The 21,134-nt window shown below is 50.0% G+C and overlaps 1 protein-coding gene across 1 annotated transcript in view; it reads left to right on the top strand.

Moving 5' to 3' along the window:
- Positions 1-21,134, top strand: part of MYOM2 (myomesin 2) — a 171,200-nt gene that overhangs the window by 82,801 nt on the left and 67,265 nt on the right. Inside the window, exons 4-11 of the mRNA XM_058442662.1 lie at positions 1,748-1,886; positions 2,023-2,180; positions 3,752-3,844; positions 13,593-13,681; positions 13,763-13,813; positions 16,646-16,810; positions 17,618-17,779; positions 20,413-20,554. Of these exons, the coding sequence (XP_058298645.1) occupies positions 1,748-1,886; positions 2,023-2,180; positions 3,752-3,844; positions 13,593-13,681; positions 13,763-13,813; positions 16,646-16,810; positions 17,618-17,779; positions 20,413-20,554 (999 nt within the window). The remainder of the gene's footprint in view (positions 1-1,747; positions 1,887-2,022; positions 2,181-3,751; positions 3,845-13,592; positions 13,682-13,762; positions 13,814-16,645; positions 16,811-17,617; positions 17,780-20,412; positions 20,555-21,134) is intronic.

The raw sequence follows: 21,134 nt of genomic DNA, 5'->3' as shown, positions 1-21,134 counted from the left end.
TTTTAGGGTTCCTCCAGCCTCGTTTCTGTACGAAGAGGCTGCAGACTTTTCTGCAATTCTGACCCAAATGGCTAACACCAGGCCTTAGTCTTATTTGCTGCTGGGGAAGCACTGGTCCATCGGAGCTGTGTGGGGTTCTGAAAGCACCTCGGACGGAGGCCCTGCACCCTGGGTCTCGGACAGGCCTTACCGCTAACCTGCATAGGGTCTCAGCTCTCCCCATGTCTCTGGACAGACGTGACGCTACGGTCCCCTCCAGCTCTGATACCAGGACTTTCTGTGCGATGTGGCCCTGGCCGAGCAGCCTCTTTGGTGGCTCACAGAGTACCGCAGGCGGCGCTCCGGCTCGGCCACCTTTCCGTCCACCGCCTCCTTCCCAGGCCATCTGTGCAGCTTCCTGTCCCTGCCACTCGGGAAAGAACCTCCCCCAGCCTAACTTAGAATACTGAGTATTTATGAGGCATCTTCAGCGTACTGAAGCTGGGGAGTACAGAGGTGAGAAGTAGCCAATCCTTTCTCCTGGGAAGGATAAAATGTATGCAAATTACGATCATAAAGGCCCTAAGAGAAATAGAAGGAGGTCTGGCGTTCAAGGCAGAGGGGAGAGGATTAGGATCGGCTCCATGGGAGAGATGGCATCTGAGATGGGCGTTGGAGGAAGGATAGAGTTTTGATTGAAAGGGATGGCAGTGAGACGTTTCTCTCAAGTGGGACAGAATCCCAAGAGGGCAGAACAGCGAGAGTCCTAATTTCGGTGGGACCTTGGGAACGCGGTGGTGAGGGAGGGAGATGAGGCTGAAAGAGCTGCCGCAGGGTTTCCAGAGCATCTCAGAGCATGGAGGCAGCCGGGGCCTGGCCGTGTTGGGGTGCGATTTGTGGGGTTCACAAGATGGCATGTGAGCTGCGAGGATGTGGACATTTCTGAGTCCCTAAGGATTGAAGATGCTGAATCCTTTATTTACTTCTTTATTTATTATTATTATTTTTAGCGTTCAGACATTTCTTATCTGTATATTTTTTAACTCAAAATACTTTAATTCAGTCTTAAAATCACTCAGAAACTGCATCATTCCCAGGAAAACAAATGGCTTTTATTTGCTGCCCTGCAGAGGAAAACCCACACATGGGGAGTTCACCATTTTCCTAAATTTTCAAATCATGGAACTGACTTCAAAAGCACACCTAGCCCAGCAGCACCTAACAGTTTTGAGTCTCAGACCTGCGACAGCATCAAGCCCTTTGTCTGATAAATCCACAGAAGTTCCCTGATTTCCCCAGTTGCCCTGTCTTTACTGAGCACCTGCTGCATGTGAGTTTCTGTGCACACGAAGATGAGTAACAATGTCTCTGTTTTTAAGAGACTCAGGTTAACTTCCCGATTCTCTGAGTGGGTGCCTGTTGTCTTTTGCTGCTCACAGCAATTCTCCAAAACATCTCTTAGGGCCCCCAAGCGGTTGCAATTGTGTACTCTCAGTGGTGAAAGAAAGTTGGGGCAGGCACTTCTGTATTTTTTTATTAATAAATCACATACATGTTCTTTACAACTTCATCATGCACGGCATTCACACACCAAAATATACCCTTGAAGATAGATGCAAATGAGCAGAAGTAGCATTTCTCCTGTTCTCTTCTTGAATGCACTGAGGGAAACCCCAGGGAGAGAATGGGCCTGCCCTTTCCAGCCTTCAGGGAACATGTGGTTTTATCCGCGACTCCTGAAACTGAGGCTGCTTCTTGGCTCCTGCAGGTACCAATCCCTGGTGGCCGCCTATGGCGAGGCCAAGCGACAGCGCTTCCTCAGCGAGCTGGCCCACTTGGAGGAGGACGTCCACCTGGCACGCTCCCAGGCCCGCGACAAGCTGGACAAATACGCCATTCAGCAGATGGTAGGAGGGTCTCAGGGTGGCTGGGTATCTGGGATTCGTGGACTAGATCTTTGCTTGTCTGCATGGTGCTCCAGGGGCCGAGGGCGGAGCGTGGCTCGCTGCCTGGGAACCTGACCATCCTTGCTTCTCCGGGCAGATGGAGGACAAGCTGGCCTGGGAGAGACACACATTCGAAGAGCGGATAAGCAGGGCTCCTGAGATCCTGGTGCGGCTGCGATCCCACACCGTCTGGGAGAGGATGTCTGTGAAACTCTGCTTCACCGTGCAAGGATTTCCCACGCCCGTGGTGCAGTGGTGAGGGGCTGTGTTCCCAGGGGGTTAAGAAATCCCTTCTGCGTGTTCTTTAAGAAAGACCCCAGTTAAGGAGACAAACGCCGCTGAGCCTGTGCTGGGGGCCACTTACCTTGAAACTCTATGCAGAAATATGTTTATAGAATCTCTGAACATCCACTTTAACTAATATGCAAACACTTTTATTTTCATGACATTGAGTCAACAGATTTTTCAGAGGGTTTTTTTTTTTTTTTGAGATGGGGTCTCGCTCTGTTGCCCAGGCTGGAGTGTGATGGTGTGATCTCGGCTCACTGCAACCTCCACTTCCCTGGTTTAAGTGATTCTCCTAACTCAGCCTCCTGAGTAGCTGGGACCACAGGTGTATGCCACCATGCCTGGCTAATTTTTGTATTTTTAGCAGAGATGGGGTTTCACCATGTTGGCCAGGCTGATCTCAAACTCCTGACCTGAAGTGATCCACCTGCCTCGGCCTCCCAAAGTGCTGGGGTGACAGGCATGAGCCATGCACCTGACCAGAGGTTGTTATTTAAAAGTCAGTACCCTGCAATGAGCATGGCTGTTGTCCTGTTTGCAAGGGCACGTGTGTGATTGCTGACTGTACACAAAGCTGGAGAGTCTGCTTTTCAGTATGGAAAACTCATAAGTGGAAAGCGTAAACTCTAAAGTTTTGGGACTGCAAGGCTGCAGTTAATGAAGCTGTGATAATTGAAGAATTACCTCTTTAAGCCCTCAAGACCCTTTTTGTATCAACATATATTGCTAAAGTTGTACATATATCTATGTGCATTTATACATGGGGTTGGGACTCTGAGCCATGGACCAGGTGCATCTTGGCTTACGTTGATACATGTATCAGCATGTATTGCTAAAGATATACGTATATCTATGTGCATTTATACGTGGAGTTGGGACTCTGAGCCACAGACCAGGCGCATCCTGGCTGATGTTGATACATGCATCAACACGTATTGCTAAAGTTATACCTATATCTATGTGCATTTATATGCGGGGTTGGGACTCTGAGCCACAGACCAGGTGCATCGTGGCTGATGGCTGGATCCTGAGGTTCTTTCGAAGGCAGGCTTGGGAGGCTGAGGCTCGCCTGCTCTTGATGCGGAGGTGCTGGGGTGGATGTGGTCCTGCCTCCTGGATGGAGCTATGAAGCCAGCTTCCTTTCACCAGGGTCAGTGCCTTAGGTCCCGCAGAACTCTCTGAGACACTAGCTACACTGCAGCTTAAGTAGGTGGCTCGGGGACCCAGCATCCTAGTGTTTCTTATGGAATGACAAGTCCTGATTCCTAACGAAGGTCAGGCAGGTGTTGGATCTGCCAGGTGGGGAATCCCCTGAGAGTCTGAACGAGGCAAGCGCTGCTCTCCCCTTAGAAATCAAAACCAGTGCGAGCTCTGGGCCTCACCCTCAGGGCTCTGTCCTCCTCCGGCCTGAGGGCCTGAGGGAAACCTGCAGAAATGGGCAGCAGCAGGTCAGAGGGGCGCGTGGCAGCTGGGGCAGAATTGCACACACACAAAATACAACTCTGCCTTTAAACTAAAAACATGCCTCCCTTATTTAGGTACAAAGATGGCAGTCTGATTTGCCAGGCGGCTGAACCGGGAAAGTACAGGATTGAGAGCAACTACGGCGTGCACACGCTGGAGATCAACAGGTATGGCTGTCGTGGGGGCTCTGGACACTGGCGTCCAGTCATCAGCATTGCAGACCCCAAAGAAGAAGTCAGATGGGTAACTGGAGGCCAAATCACACCTGTCTGTTTGCACCCCGGGTGACTTTAAATAGCATTTATGTGTTAATGGTACTAGTGTTGGAAGCTTCATTTTGTTTTTCCTTAGTGTCTGGCCAGAGGAATGCGAACTCTGGGGGTGAAGACAGTAGGTAGTTCAGGGAAAGGTAACGGCATCTGGGTGGAAAGGCTGCCGTGCAGCGCAAGAAGCTTTCATCGACACCTCCGGCCACGTTCGAGTAACACACCCTAAGTTCAGACTCTTCAAAGAATGATAACCTTTATTTTCTTTTATAACAAATGAAAAAAGTATATGAAATGTAGACAAATAAAAGAAAAAGAATCATCTATACATCCAGCACGCGGGGTCAGTATGTTGCTGTATAGCTGGCATTTCTTTTTTCCTCATGCGACACACACAGTTTTTGTTTTTGTTTTTGTTTTTGTTTTTGAGGCAGAGTTTCGCTCTTGTTGCCCAGGCTGGAGTGCAATGGCATGGTCTCAGCTCACTGCAACTTCCACTTCCCAGGTTCAAGCGATTCTCCTGCCTCAGCCTCCCGAGTAGTGGGATTACAGGCATGGACCTTGACGCCCAGCTAATTTTGTATTTTTAGTAGAGATGGGGATTCACCATGTTGGTCAGGCTGGTCTCGAACTCCCGACCTCAGGTGATCCACCTGCCTCAGTCTCCCAAAGTGCTGGGATTACAGGCATGAGCCCCTGCCCCCGGCCCACACATTTCATTTTTTAAATAAAAGTGAGACCGTGCTGTTCTTCTGTTTCTCCGCATACACGATTTTTACTTTTCGCAAAAGACCCTGACATTACACAAATCAGCTTTTTTCATCAGTAGTATATCGTGGCACCTTCCCACGGCTCTAATGTTAATTTTTCCACTGAACCTGACTGCCTGTTATAGAACTTAAGGAGCACACCCTTGTCCAGGGGCCAGAAGGCCACATTTACCCTGTGACTTTGGATAAGCCATTAATGCCTCCTGAAAACAATTATCAAGAGACAGTAACAATTTTATCTTCTCTATAGGACTAACAGAGTTACTGTGAAAGTCCAATAAGAAGATGCACGTTTATATATATAACGGGATGTGTGAGGTGTGTGTGCTTGTGTGTGTAGTCAGTTATATCAAATCCCTTCTAGGAAAACATGAGGGATGTTAATATAAATAAGGTAAAAAATAAGTGAGACATTGGAATATACGATTTTATTCTGACTAAACTGTAAAGCAGTGAGTGCATCATTGTTAGGCCTCGTTTCTTCAGAGGAAAAGGTGCCCACTAATTCCCAGAGGGAGCTTGGAGGAGCTCAGGAGGGTGAACACAAATGTTGATTGATCATCCCTCCCTCTTCTCCCCAGAAGCCTGCTTAGAATGAAAGTCTTGTTTTGTTTGTTTGGTTTTTGTTTTTTAAAGCTTTTATACATTGGATCCTGTTAAAAAGTTATCTTGACACTTGTTAAGGACATTAAGAAAGACTTCCTTCAAGGACCACAGGGAGGGATTCTTGCCCTGGGGGAGAGAAACCGGGCTCAGCCCTGAGTACAGCAGGAAAGTGGGAGTGAGACCAAGGAGCAGGGTAGGGTGGATGGGAAATTACTAAGGGGAGATGGGGGTGAGGGGGGTTCCGGCCGAGCCTCCCCAGCAGGGTTCTGACTGAAGGCAGGCTGGGGCCATCAGACATCCCTGGGGATGGAGGGGTGAGGAGCCCGTCTGTTATCGAGGGAGGGGCTTGAGTTCGGCTGAGCTGGTGGGATTCTTACTCTTGAGGGCCCACCAAGCATGGGGCCTGGTTGGGAAGAGGGTTGCAAGGAGCTGTCTCCGGTTTAGTGAGGGAGGGCGTCTCTGTCCCCTCCAGTCTGGTGTTTAGTGAGGGAGGGCGTCTCTGTCCCCTCCAGTGAGGGAGGGCGTCTCTGTCCCCTCCAGCCTGGTGTTTAGTGAGGGACTAGTCTTTGTCCCCGTCCAGCCCGGCAGAAAGTTGGGCTCTGCCTGGCTTCTCTCCCTCTGCCTGACTCCTCTCCCTCTGCCCGGCTCCTGCCCTGTGCCCTCCGCCAGCATCCTCACCAACTCTTCCTCTTCCTGCCTTCCCTTCCTCCTGTTTCCAACTCTCCCTGGGGCCGTGGCTTCAGCCAGCTCTTCCTGATGCTCATCCTGGTGGCCTGAGCATGACATCTGCCCTGCGGTGTCCCTCCCTGCGTCAGGGGGTCCACCAGCTCTTCTGTGTGTGGGACTCCCTCCTGCCTCCTCCTCCCAGGAGACTGCATGGGGCTTGGGGCCTTTCTCCTGCTGGAATAGTCCACCCTCTGCAGATTCACTAGAGTTGGTTGTTGAAAGGCAATAATTGAGACTGAAATTTGCGGGGCATCCTACCTCGTTTCTCCAGATAAATCCGGGTTTCTCTAGGAAAGCTCTCCTTCTGGCGGGCTCCTCGGCTCTGCTCACGGAGAGGTTGCTGTGTGCCTGGTGCTGTCCTGGAGGTTCGAGAGGCTTCAGGGGCCAAGATCAGGATGCCGCCTTCCAGGTCCCACTCTCTGGCATCAGGAGGCAGTTGATGAGTGAAGGACAAGCCAGCCACAGCAGCAGTGCTGGGCGTGGGGAGCGGGCTGTGGCCCGTTGTGGTGTCAAATAGATGCCAGGTGGACCTTCGTGGAGATGTCACATGAGCAAGGCTTGAAGGCCAGTAGAGGACCCAGAGCTGTGGAGTGGGTGGGCCCCTGGCACAGAGGCTCTGAGAGGTGCATCGGGGGTCCTGGGCTGGGGGGTTGGCAGGGGACAAGCTGTCACAGGCATAGCCAGTGGCCCTGCAGATCACAGGGACCCCGTGGGCCATTGTAAGGACATTGGCTTTGCTGGAGGGAGGCGGGGAGACCCCAGAGGGCTGAAGGGAGAAGGAAGGATGTGACCTTCACCTCTAGAGGATCACTCTGACTGTAGACAGGCTGCAGGGCCTGGCAGGCCTGATGGGAGCCCTTGCCAGAATCCAGGAAGGACCACGGGCCTGGGACTGGGAGGGAGCAGGGGAGTGGGAAGAAGTGGGTGCTCTGGGCAGCTTTGGAGGGTAGAGCCAGCAGGATTTGCTGCTGGGCTGGACTGGGCATTAGTGAAAGAGAGGGGTCCAAGTATTCTCAGAGCTGTGGCCGTCGCAGCGGGGTGAGCCCTGGGGTGGGCAGGGGAGTTGGGCACAGGCCGCACGGGATGCCTTGCCCGGGGCCCTCTCCAAGTTTTTCCGAGAGAAACTTTCTCTCCTTGGATTTCTGAAAGTTGTGGGAGTTTTAATAGACCGTAGGCCGTCATGTCTAGAAAGAGACCACCTGCCTTCATTTTGGACAGCTCGTGGGTGTGTGGGGCTGTCTGCTTGCTACCGTGTGTGTGCCGTGACTGTTTAGGGGTAAGTAGGTCGGTCTGAGTTCCAGATCAGCTTCTTCCCAAGCTGTGTTCTGATAATTGTTTTAAAAGGAAAAGAACAATATTCCTTTCTCAAGAATGAAAAACGTCACATTGACACTGGTGTTGGCAACATTTAAACTTTACACTGGGCACCGTATGGGCTTCGAATGGAATGGACTAATTTGTGAGATAAAGTTGTTTAATCCGACCCGGAATACCACAACTCAATGATCCCCTAATATAGGTCTCCTCTGATGGACCTGGATTTTGCCTGAATATGCAAATATTTGGGAAACTTGGGAAAAGGAAACTTCCAAGACCAACTTTTCTCTCAGTATTCTTGTTGGTCCTGGGAAGTTCCAAACAAATGAAATGTGAATATTCTTCAGGAAAAGAGCAATGAGATAAACCCACAAATTACAGCTTGTCTCAGCTGTTCATACCAAACTGCTGAGCCACTGGTCATCCGATCTGTGTCCATTTTCAGTGGCGGAATGTGTTGGCACCCCCGTCTTGATTGGCTCAGGAATGAGATTTTCCTTCTGTGGCATGAGTGACATTTATTCCTATGAATACTCCTTGGCCACGGTAGGTGGATTCTTAAAGTGCCGAAAAAGAAGCTCCCCCTTGGTACTATTTGATTTTAAATTTATAATTGACACTGTTTTTTATGCTCATAAGATTTTCTCATGGGACTCATGATATGAGCCCTCATTCTTCAAAGAATATGATGTTCTCATATTTTTATAAAATTATTTATAATAGAACAATCTATCTGGTTTTCTACAAGTAACATGCTCACTCCCCATTCATTCCTTGCTGAATGATTTTAGGGTGAAACTTTTCTTGTACTTTATTTTTAGAGCTTGATATGTAAATTTTGATTTAATTAAATTATAAAGCCAGCGTCATCACCACTTATAATTTGAGGACATGAGGCCCCAGCTGCCCATGAGAGTTGATATGGCACTTAACCTCATGTCTGCCCATCTTTAAGACAGGACAGAACCAGCTTCTCCCAGGGGGTTGTTTTAGGGGCCTCTAAACAGAGACTCTGGGATGCCAAAGGGCCCCATGGACGTTTGTATAAATTGAGACCAGAGAAGACTCTCTCCCTCTATTCTGGGAACCTGTTCGAACAGGAAATAAAACGCTTGCCTCTCCCTCACTTGCTTGCAAGTTCTCACAGCATGAAGCAAAGGCTGGAATTAGACTAGGGGTGAGCTGAGTGCCTGTCTGGGGCCTCGGGATGGGGATGTCAGCGGAGGTCCTTTGGAAACTGCCCATGGGCCAAAGCTGTGATTTGCCTCCAAATCCCGAGTGGACACAGGCTAAGCTGAGGAAGTCTCCGCGAGAGTGGCCGCCCGGCTCCGTCCTCTGCCCAGGCCCCCTGCTTCCTGGCCTCGGGGCGGGCAGGGGGCAAACCCCATCAAACCCCATTGTGCACTTACCTCCCTCCCAGGGCAGGTCTGTGCGTTTGTTTATAGTCTACACAGGGACCTGTGTTCCAACACACTTCATACAGTATGAAACACGGGCGAAACAGAAATAGAAAAGGTGAGACAGCGGGGACCATAAACAGAAGGCCTAACTTAACCGTGCCCACCCTGGGGGTGACGCAAGCTCCTTAGCGGGGCGCCTCCTGCATGGAGTGGGGCCACCGCTGTCGTCAGCGGGTCGGGATCTTTGCTCCGGTGATGGGTTTCTTTACAGAAGGAAGGAGAGCGCTCTCTTCGGAATCAGTGCAGAATCAATGCTCACCAGCCCATGTGTTTTGCAGTCGCTGCGGGAGGCGAAGTGGATGGAGGGCTTCTTCCCCCAGCGGCTTCTGCCTCTGAGCACCAAGTGCTAATTAGTAACTTGACGGGCTAATCAGTGCTAATGCGCCAGGCTGCACTCCCCTGGGATCTTAATGCCTGGAGTCAATTGAAAAACAAGCTCCATGCCCTTTGGGAGAGGCTGCTGCCTGGCGAGGGGGGCCTTGGCCTGGGGAACACATCCCCCTCCTCCTTCTCCTCTCCTGGCACCAGTGATCCTATTTCCTCCATTCTTAGACAAGTTTTATCCGCTTCCTGTACCCCTCCCAGCTATCCCCTGCCAAGGAGCTGTGAAACAGCAATTCATTGCAGTTCTCAAAAGACTTACAAATTGTGTTGCTTTATAGGACTATAAGGGCAAGGAGGGATTTCCGTGCAGGAGAGGCCAGAAGGAATCATCTTTGAACTTTTGGTTCAGGAATTTAGCTATTATCTCTTAGTTACTAATATATAAGATTAACATTATATGATAAAACCACAAAATGTTTTCAAATACGTTGTTTTATTTAATCATCAAAGTCACCCTAATCAAGTGTGGGTGCTCAATACATGTATTCTAGAAGTCTAAAACACCCACGATGTGTTTATTATAAAGTCAGTAAATAAGAATGATTGGGCTGGTCTCATGAAAGCACCGGTTTGGAAGGAGAATTTGAGGCTGGCAGCTGCAGGTGTGTAAGAGCCTTGGCAGGCCAGGCACGGTGGCTCACGCCTGTAATCCCAGCATGTTGGGAGGCTGATGCAGGTGAATCACGAGGTCAGGAGTTCAAGACTAGCGTGACCAACATGGTGAAACCCCGTCTCTACTAAAAATACAAAAAATTAGCTGAGTGTGGTAGTGCGCACCTGTAATCCCAGCTACTCGGGAGGCTGAGGCAGGAGAATTGCTTGAACCTGGGAAGCGGAGGTTTCAGTGAGCCAAGATCACACCACTGCACTTCAGCCTGGGTGACAGTGCGAGATTCCGTCTCAAGAAAAAAGAGCCTGGCAACTATTTTTGCCCTGGATTTTCTTATCATTGCCCAATGTTTCTTATTCTCTATTCTTCTTATTGCCCAATATTGAAAAAAGTCCTGAATCCAAGACAGGTAGTTGCAGATGAAAACATTTTTATCTTTACGTCTCAGAATGTTATCCAATTACACAGAGGTAGCAGGAGAAGCCCTGCCTGAGGCCTCGGTACCCATGAGTTAAGTGTCTGCCTGAGGTTCATGTGGGGCTTCGATGCCTGACAGGTGTGTGATGAGCTGAGTCTACACTGACACCACAGTTTAAAAACGGCTAAAATACATGGAAGAAGAAATGTGCAGCACGTGGGGGAGGTTCGAGTTGACAGCCGTGGGACGCAGTGTGAACGCCGTTGATGTGACTGACCAGGCAGCAGCAGGGTTTTCGAGGGGACTGGCTGGAGTCCTGACCATGTAGCCCACACCCCTGCTCCTCGAGGACAAGGGTGGGTCAAGGCATTCACCCCTCCTCACTCAGAAACTGGTCATGACGGTGACTTGCTGGGCTTGGGGACAGCCCGTGCCATGGTCCAGCCGGGTCACATCCCGTGAGTCCTGCCCTGGTCCAGTAGGGTCATGTCCGGTGGTTCCTGCATGGGAACTGCCCGTGCACCTGCTCTGTGCTTCTCTGGTTTATGGCCCCCTCCTTGAGAGTCTGAGTCCACCTGGCTTGTGCATTCACAGGACAGGCTGCAGGTCAGCAGATTCCAATCAAGCAGATTTTACAGACTGCCTTGCTTACTGGCATATACCCTGGCGTCCGAATCCTTCCAGCGGTGCCTGTGGGACGCTGTCGCCCTTGTTTCTCTCATCTGTTGTGCTATTGCTAGTAGGGGTGGGATTGTTGTAGAGGAAGGGTTAGGACTAATCCCAAGAGAAGAATATCTTTGTGTTTGGAGAATGCATTTATGAAAACATAACAGTTTTATTATTTAGAAGAAGTAACATGAGCACAAAGTAAACAAACAAACAAAATGCGGCAATGCCCACGGGTCCTGCAGAGAAGCAGCTCCTCCTTCCACCCCGGAGCCCAGTCCCAGGCATGTTCCGAGAGGCAGCCACACGTTGTGCTCCCTGTGGGAATGTGTATGCGAGTATTATGTGTGAATTATATGGGTAGATCGGCACAGGTTGTTAACGCTTAGCATTGGAGAAAGCTTCTACTTAGGGGATTTTTATGTGTTTTTCACACACTGTTACTTTGTGCTTGGGGACATGCCTGTACCTGTGGTGAATCTGGAAATTGCATAGCAGCGTAGCTTCTAATGAGTTCAGGTTGGAATTGTAGCTTTGCTGATGGCTTTGCAGTTCGGCTTGTATTCCTCCAAGGTGAACTAGAAGATAATGTTCTTGGTTTGAAAATCTACCCGGACTGGGCCCTGGTGTGTGATGTGTCCCTTGAGCAGCGGCGGTTAGGGAGGCCAGATGGCTTTCTCTGACATATTGAAACTGGATTTGAACTTCTGGAGGAGGGGAAAGAATTCTCAGTAGATAGCACAGGTCTCGGACACGTTCTTTCCCTTTTGTTGGAGAAACGGAAATTTTGGGTCTAAGAAAATATTTTCAGCTCCTAGTGGAACAGAGAAAAAAATAAAATTCCTGATGACTTTGCAGGAATGGATTTTGTCTCTTGAGGCACTGGCTTCTTAATGCATTTGAAAAGTCAGACTTGAGTAACTCTTGCTTTTCTCAAAAGTGGGGACTTTTTGTGTTGTTTCTTTTCCCAGATTAAGATTCTGCTCAGGTGTCCATGGCTTGGAAAGGAGCTACTAGAAAGAATGCGATTTTGGAGTCACGTGGACCTTGTTTCCCTAGCTGCTTACCTTACTGTCTCGATGGCTCACCATCCTAGTGGGATAGTGACGTCTATTTTCGAGGCTACTTGAGGATGAACATGAAAATGCTGATGTAAAGTGACCTGAGGAGGCCTTGGTGTTGAGTAAAAGCTCAGCTGATCTTAGCGCCTCTTCCTTACCCCCTCTTGTCTGTGTTTCCTGGGGAAGCTGGTGGGAAGACAGTTCAAAGCCTAGAGAAGAAGCTTTAGCTTTAGTACCATAGTTATGGGGAAGCAGAAGACCCACTCCCACAGGGACTTGGATTTTGTGAGCCTGGGGTCTCTGGCTATTCCTAGGTCAAGTTTTTTTTCCCAGGGATAAACACACATCAGTGTCTCAGGTGGAGTCCAACTCAGACATTTCAATACACTCTTGAGTGGGTGATTCATGTCTGGGGATCATATTACTTTGGGATTCTGGACATAGCCTCTTATTAGCATGGGAATCCTACTGGGGAGCCGGGTAGGGTTGTAGAATCTGCTTTTGGAACAGGGAGTTTGTCACTTAGGAGTTAATCGGTCTCTGTTTGCATCTTGGAACCCTTTGTGTGTGCCGCGCACAAGCTGTGTTGAGGGCTTTGATGGGTTCTCAGTGGATTCATCCCGGGATTCTCATCCCAGGGGCATTAAAGGGTGGAGAGAATCCCACATGCAGCTCTTCAATGCCTGTGCACACCAGGCAGAGAGCATCCAGGGTACAGCCCTTCAGTGCCCGTGTGCACCAGGTGGAGGGCATCCTGGGGGCAGCTCTTCAATGCCCGTGTGCACCAGGCAGAGAGCATCCTGGGGGCAGCTCTTCAATCCCCGTGTACACCAGGCAGACAGCATTCCAGGCACAGCTCTTCAATGCCCGTGTGCACCAGGCAGAGGGCATCCCAGGCGCAGCTCTTCAATGCACATGTGTACCAGGCAGAGGGCATCCCAGGCACAGCTCTTCAATGCCCGTGTGTACCAGGCGGAGAGCATCCTGGGCACAGATCTTCAGTGCTCGTGTGCACCAGGATCACCTGGGAGAGTGGAGCAAAGCTCAAGCTCCCAGACTACCTTAGAACCGGCATGGGATGGACTGCCCCATGGGAACGACTCCCTGCATGGGAACGGCCCCCCCGCCATGGCTCAGGGCCTCCCTGAAGCAGCACTCTGCCTTCTCCCCTGGCAGCATCCTGGCCCCTACACGGAGTGGGTCCACGGCGCTCCCACGCAGGCTCTGTATCATCCCATCAAGTGGTTGTGCTGGAGCTTGAGGTCATGGGAGGCTGTCCATTGACAAGATGAAACCCTGCATTCTGTAGAGGTAGAAAAAATAGGACCGGAATGGAATAGAGACTTCTCCTTGAGAACAAACAAGAGATTTTCAGGAGTGCCAGTACCTTTTTATTCTTAAGGCCAAAGCTGCACCATCGTCTGGGATCAGGCCTTCATCTGTGTCTATAATTAATACCGAGTGCTGCCTCACCTTTCCAAGGACAGAGCTGGCATTGTTCTTGCACAAATCACTCATGAACAAATAACCCACGCCATGTGATTTGCTTTCGAGGAATGCTTTTGTGCAATTCGGGTCACTGACTTTTACACAGCGGTCCCGCAGACTTTCTCTTGTTTTCTCTCTCCAAGGGCAGACTTTGACGACAGCGCGACATACTCAGCAGTGGCCACCAATGCCCACGGACAAGTGTCCACCAACGCGGCGGTGGTGGTGAGAAGTGAGTGCTGGGTGGGCTTTCACGGGGCACCTCCCGCCTCCTTTTCCCTTTCTCTGCTGCACTCACTTCTCTGCCTTGCAGGGTTCCGGGGAGACGAGGAACCATTCCGTTCAGTGGGACTCCCGATTGGATGTAAGTGGGTTTTCGTTTCTTTTCTGTGTGGTGAAATGTTTAGTGACCTAGCAGAGAATTTGAAAACATGGTTTCCTAAGGGCCAAATCTTTTTTTTTTTTTTTTGAGACGGAGTCTCGGTCTGTCACTCAGGCTGGAGTGCAGTGGTGCCACCTCGGCTCACTGCAAGCTCCGCCTCCTGGGTTCACACCTAAGGGCTAAATCTTTTTCACAAAAATCGTATTTTGGAAAACTCCTCCAAGTTTATCCTGGCCAGTGTTAGCATGCTGACAATTTGTTCTCGTGTTGCTCTATGGCTAGGTGGTATTTTTAGACTGGTGAAAACATCACTTGGAGAGACTTTACATTTTTGAACTGGAAAAAAAGAGACACATCTAAATTCTTGACCTGAATGCATCATGTTGCCGTTTCATGTTTAAGGAGACGTTTTTTTCTCCAAAAGTCTCTTGGTCCTTGTAACAAATGACGTCAGGTCAAAATGAGGGCAATGCAGCAGGCTTTGGCCCAGAGACCTGCCCCAGGCCTAGGACCTGCCCTGGCCCTGTAATGAGGCGAAGCCCTCTCTGGCCCTGGGCTGGCTTCACCCTAGCAGTCCCGTGGTGCTGGGTGACCCATGTTGGGTGAGGTGAGGAGGTACCCATGAGGGTATCTGGAGGATGGGGACATGATGGATGCACTTTCAATGCAGCTTGTTTATGGCTTGGGAGTGAGTTTTAGAATTGACCTGAACTTCCCAGGAAGGAACCACACATTCCGATGGAAGTACTGATTTTACTGTAATGCGAGGCTTAGATGCTCCAGGCCATGTGCTGGGAGTGGAGAGTTGACCGAAGTGATGATGGAGGATGGAGCCTCCTGGCAGCTGCTGGTCGCTGTGGGCGTGGCCTCTGCTTGCGATTTCTGTGTGACTTTTTTTGTTGGGCTACACCCAACACTCGGTGAGTCCCCAAGACCACCAAAGGGCAGGCAGGGACCAGGCCAAGGTGAGCCTGGGGAGGCCGAGAGATTTGGGCGTCTGTGTGTAGTTCTGGCCCTCAGGACAGCACAGAGTCTGTGTAGAGAGTTGCCCCAGGCACTGATGAGCTGGGCAGGTCCTGGCAGTCACCTGGTCCCATCCCGGGGTTTCTTCTATTAACATTTTATCTTTCTAAATAAGAACCATGGCGCAGTTACAGCATAGATCACCATGGAAGAATGCTCATGTGTTCACCAACTGTGTTTGACAGAGGGAAATATCTTGCTATTTTTGCTTCAGTTGTTTTTCGTCGAAGTCAAATTTACATAACACAACATTAACCATTGTACATAACACAACGTTAACCATTGTACAGTGTACAGTTCAGGGTAGCTTCAATTATTTTTCAAGAACTGAAACAATGACAGAGATGATGGAAGCACCCAATGCTGCTGCTGCCCGTCTCCCACACGGTCCTGGCGTTGGCAGTAGCGTTTTAAATTTTTTATTTTTATTTATTTATTTATTTTTGAGACAGGGTCTCACTCGGTCACCCAGGCTGGAGTGCAGTGGTGTGATCTTGGCTCACTGCAACCTTGATCTCCTGGCTCAAGGAATCCTTTTGCTTCAACCTCCCAAATAGCTGGGACTACAGGCGTGTGTCACCAAACCCGGCTTTTTTTTTTTTTTTTTTTTTTTTTTTTCATAGAGATGTGGTTTCACCATGTTGCCCCGGTTGGTCTTAAACTTCTGGGCTCAAGTGATCCTCCTGCCTTGGCCTCCCAAAGTGCTGGGATTACAGGCATGAGCCACTATACCCGGCCTGCAGCTGTTGTATAAACTTCCTTACGTGCATATATCTGTAAACCGTACAGGTTTTTTTGGTTTTAAAAATTCAGTTTAGATTTTTTCCTGACATGTATGTACTTCTCCCCCTACCACACATATTTTTGAAATTTAACCAGGCTGACGCTTCTGGATCTAGTTACTTCATTTGGGTGAAATGTAAACTCTGTGGATGCAAATACCACTGTTTGTTTTGAAGAGGGGGCAGCCGTGGCCTCCAAGTCCAAGTGACTTGTCAGAAGCCACAGTCTGGGGCGGAGGTTGGAGTTAAACCTTTAGTCTTCACACATGGTCAGGTTCTCAGCCCTGCCTCTAACGACACCACAAAGTCGACTTTGTGACATTTAATTCTTCAGCAGTGGCTTGTCTCAGCTCCGGCTGCTGGAACAACATGCCATGTCTGGGGCAGTTTACGAACAACAAAGACTTATCCTCTCTGCTCTGGAGGCAGAAGCCTGACACTCAGGAGGCATGGCTTCTGGTGAGGAGCCTCCTCCTGGGTTGCTGATGGCACACTTGCTCACGGCGTCCTTACATGGAAGGGAGGAAGGTCTGGCCTCTTCCTCCTCTTCCAAGGGCGCTCATCACCCCCTGGGATCCCACTCTCATGATCTCATCCCACCCTCATGGCCTCCCAAAGGCCCCACCTCCTTACACTGTCCCAGTGAGGGTCAGGGATTCAACACTGGAATTCTGGGGGGACACAGACATTCCGTCTGGAGCGTGGACCTGGCTACGGGTGTTCCATGCTGTGGGGCGGTGACAAACAAGTGCTTTTGCGGTGACGGTCTGAGTGTGTCTGCTGTCACAGATGCTCTCTGCCCTAATGGCGTGAACCCGGGAGGCAGAGCTTGCAGTGAGCCAAGATCGCGCCACTGCACTCCAGCCTGGGCAACAGAACGAGACTCCATCGCCCCATCCCCCCTCCAAAAAAAAAAAAGAAAGATGCTCTCCGCCCTTCGACCCTGAAGCCTCCATCGTTTCATGCTCTCTGCCCTTCGGCCCTGAAAGCCTCCATCGTTTCTGTGCAGTGCCCCTGTCATCGGTGATTCCGTACACGCACTTCGACGTCCAGTTTTTGGAGAAGTTTGGGGTCACTTTCAGGAGGGAAGGTGAGACTGTCACTCTCAAGTGCACCATGTTGGTGACGCCGGACCTGAAGCGAGTGCAGCCACGTGCCGAGTGGTACCGTGACGGTGAGTAGGACATGGCCCAGACCCAGGCACACACCAGGAGGCTTTTGGATAGAAATGTCCTTTAAATGTGGGTGTCATTGTGGCTTTTGTCTCTACCACTGGGTCAGCTCCAGACAGCCAAACAAATCGAGGGACTGTAGAGAACTTGTTGGCCCACCATTGACCTTGAACTTCATCCGGGAGAATCCTGGAGACAGAGACCCCACATCTAGAGCAGCCACTTAGAGACTGATCACACGTATAATGACAGAAAGAATGATTTCGTGCTATTTAGATTCAGTTTAATAGACGTTACTGCATGGAAGGGGCTGGTTAGCAGCTTGTGTACTATCTCTAGACAGGAATGCTACCTTAGTCGTATTGCGATCCTTTTCTTCCTTCCATCCAGTCGTTTTGTTTTTAGAGTTTGATGATATGGAAGGGCTATGCTGGGTTCTTTGGAGATGTGACAGTAGCCCCTTCAGATGCATGTCCCTGTGATGCCCCACGGGCAGCAGGAAGCTGGTTGGGGCAGTGGCGGCCCAGCAGAGAAGCAGCGAGCCCCCAGGCGAACGCAGTTTACCTGAGGACAAAGCTTGCAGCCACTCGCAGCATGTCCCACCTTTACCCACTCAAGTGGCAGCCTGTGTTCTGGGCTGTGGTTGCTCCGTTCGCGCATGTGCTTCCGTGAAGTGCAGCTGTTGGAATTTTACCAGGTGGAGGCTTGACCGTCCCGTCCCGCTCTGAGACAGCGCTAGTGTCCTCGAGGCTTTCTTTGCCTGCTGGGGTGATTTCAGATGCAAACCTTCCGTGTTAACGCTTTTTCAGACGTGCTGTTGAAAGAGTCCAAGTGGACGAAGATGTTCTTTGGAGAAGGCCAGGCCTCCCTGTCCTTCAGCCACCTGAACAAGGACGATGAGGGCCTGTACACCCTGCGCATCGTGTCTCGGGGCGGCGTCAGCGACCACAGTGCCTTCCTGTTTGTCAGAGGTGCGGCAGCAGGATTGTCAGGGTGCAGACCTTGTGTGTGCCTGGGGAGGGGAGGCGGCCCTGGGAGGAGGGAGGCGCTGGGAAAAGGAGTCTGGAGGGTGTGAGACCACTTTTCTCCTTGGAGACCCCAGTGCGGCACTGATTTTCCTCCAGTGCACAGGCATGCCAGGTGCTTCCTGCCGGTGAGCAGACAGAAGAATCGGGACACAATCCAGAATAGACCAGAATGGTCATTTTTTGTCTCTCTAATCCTTCATATACTCATTAGCATTTGAAAAATGATTCCCAGGAGTGAGTGCACCAGATTTACTCATTCTCAGGGTATGTAGCCCGAGGATAAAGAGGGGCACAGTGTTGGAGTCCCAGGGAAGAGCTTCCTTAGTCTCCTGCCAGCGACTCATTCCCTCTGGACTTTGGCTTAAGAGAGACAGACGTGATGATGACAGCCAGTGCTGTGACCTCCACCACCCACTTCAGTGCAACTCACGCTTAAGACACTTGTGGCCACGACAGCCATCATCACCGGAAGCTTTATGTCAGGCAGCGTGCTGGGGTCCTACACGGATTTCGTCTTCATGACAGACTCACTGTGGAAGCTTCATTCATTCCGTTTTATGAAAAGAAAGACAACATTTGTGATATACATACATATATATTTATAAAATGCCTATTGTATACAGCCTATAGGTGTGCATGTATGTGTCTATACTTACATAAACATCCATGTATATATAAGCTAGAATTCTTACAATAATAGCAAAAGGAAATACTGTTCTCAGTTTGCCAGAGGAATCCACGGAGGCTCAAAGGCAGGAGAAATGTCTGTAGGGTGGAGAAGCTGGGATTTAAATTTTGTTGGAGCCTGGAGCCTGAGTTCCTGCTATAATGTTGTAGTGTTTTTGGCGTCATGTGACCGGGCAGAAGGGGCCCACCTACCCCCCTTTTTTGTCATTTTGTTTTGTTTTTGAGATGGGGTATCACTCTGTCACCCAGGCTGGAGTGCAGTGGTGCGATCTCGGCTCGCTGCAACCTCCGCCTCCTGGGTTCAAGTGATTCTCCTGCCTCAGCCTCCTGAGTAGCTGGGACTACAGGCATGCACCACCATGCCCTGCTAATTTTTGTATTTTTAGTAGAGACAGGGTTTCACCATGTTGGCCAGGCTGGTCTCGAACTCTTGACCATAAGTGATCGGCCCCCCTCGGCCTCCCAAGTGTTGGGATTACAGGCGTGAGCCACTGCACCCGGCCCCACCTATGCTTTTATCAGTGTCTGTTTCGCTCCCCTCCTGCTTCTTCCCTGGGCTCCACCTCAGCAGCCTCTGGGTTTAGGGGCAGCCTCCTTGCTGAGGCACAGGTGACCTACAAGGAAGGTGTCGGAGCGGTCCTGCGCCATGTGGCTGCTGCTGCTCTCCGGGTCCCCGGGCTCCCGGCTCCATCCCGATCATCTGGGCATCTTTACCTACTGCCCAGGTTCTCACCTTCCCACCTGCCTCCAGCTCCAGTGGGGTGCAGGACGCATCCATACGTCTTCATGATTATTTTTTCCATTGCATCTGTTAGATCAGAGCTTAAAGGCAGGACTGTATCACTAAAGAATATTTCATCTGAAAAGAAAGAGAGGAAATGTCAAGCAAACTTATCTCAGCCTCCTCCCTTCCCACACGATAGCCTGAGCTTGCGAGTCTGTGAGGTTAGACACTTGTACCAAGTTTCACTGCTGTTATTAGGCGGGTGGTAAATGTGCCTTCCATCCTCTGCATGTGCCTGCTGGTATGACTCTGTGCCCCATAAAAAGGCAATAAATGCAACACAGCTCAAATCGCCTTGCTCACTCAGCACCAGCAACAGGAAGAAAATAAGTCGAGGGTGGGGAGTTGAACCATTTTCGTTGCTTTCTGAGGCTTCTGAATGTGAGAGGAAACGATTTGGCTCAATGTCAGGAAACCTTCAGCTTTTAATACCCTGAGGATATGTGAGCAGGAAACTGGATAGTGCTTACACTGCTAAGGGAGCGTCACAGGACAGCCAGGGCTGCTGAATAAATACACAGTTTAGATAAGAAGATGAACATTCAGTGTATTAACTTTCTAAGTTGCTCTGTTGGTTTTCATGCAGCTGTAATTAAACCTAATTGCAATAGGGTCATCAATAGACTGAGAAACGAATGATAGAATATTGTCCCAAACATTTGCTCAAAGTTGGCGAAAAGAGTAAATCACCCAATTTCCTAAGGATTTTGAAACAGAAGAGTATCTCAGGTGATATTTCTCAGGTGTTAGAAATGCCGAATTGTTGTCACTGTTACGTCCGCACATTTTTGCCAACGTGCCGTTATGCAACATAGCAGGAGCAAGAGAAGATGAACTGTAACTCGGTCTCTAATGACGAAAAATTGTAGACTTGAGTGTTTTATCGAGGATTCTATGTTTTGAAGCTTTTTAATTCGTAAATAATTTTATATTTCTTGTCACCAACCCACCAGAGTAAGAAATATTCTAGTACTTTGAACATGAGGGTTAAACAGTGGATCAAATCAAGGGGATAGAATTGGAGGTTGGAGGAGCTGTCAAGAGGCTTTGCAGTGATCCCAGCCTTTAAATGACAGGCGTGTGCCTTTTCTCTCCCTGCCCGAAGATGCTGACCCGCTGGTCACAGGGGCCCCCGGCGCACCCATGGACTTGCAGTGCCATGACGCCAACCGAGACTACGTCATCGTGACCTGGAAGCCTCCCAACACCACCACCGAGAGCCCCGTCATGGGCTATTTTGTGGACCGGTGAGCGTCTTGCATTCTCCCGGGGATGGGAACTTTCCGCACGGAATCTTACCGTGGACGATATATTGAGAAATCTTTCTCAACACAGGTTGACGTTCCCATTTTTTATTGGCTCTAGGTACATGGCTAATTGGTGGTGTAAGGTCCTATTTAGGTAACTGGTAAATACAGCCAAGTAGGCTGAGCTCCGCATAACCACGGTGGGTTTCTTTTGGTCGAAAGTAGGGCCTCGTTTGCCTGTTGCACACACAGTGACCGATCCCACCAACGTCTTCAGGCTCATTCTGAGCTCCGCGCTGAGGTTCTGCTGAGGCCCAGGCTGTGCCCTGTACCAGAGAGGGCCCTGGCTTTAGCAGAATTAAGGTTTGGAAGTGTCCTTCCCTCTTGAGCGACAAAGTGGTGCGAAGAATGCCAGCTGATTTCTACCAAAGTTCTTTCCTTTTCTCTACTGAGGAATAAGGTGTTCTTCTTGTTTCCAAGTGAAAAATCTTGAGCTTCGAAATATTGGAGTTTGTGTTTGAGCTGATAACTTACATTTAGGTCATCATTGGAGCCAGTGGAGTTTGAACTCTTTGACTTC

This window comes from Hylobates moloch, unplaced genomic scaffold (genome assembly GCF_009828535.3).
Source record: "Hylobates moloch isolate HMO894 unplaced genomic scaffold, HMol_V3 SCAFFOLD_8, whole genome shotgun sequence".
Taxonomy (NCBI): Eukaryota; Metazoa; Chordata; class Mammalia; order Primates; family Hylobatidae; genus Hylobates; species Hylobates moloch.
The sequence above is the reverse complement of the archived record's forward strand: the minus strand, read 5'-3'. Positions and strand labels throughout refer to the sequence as shown.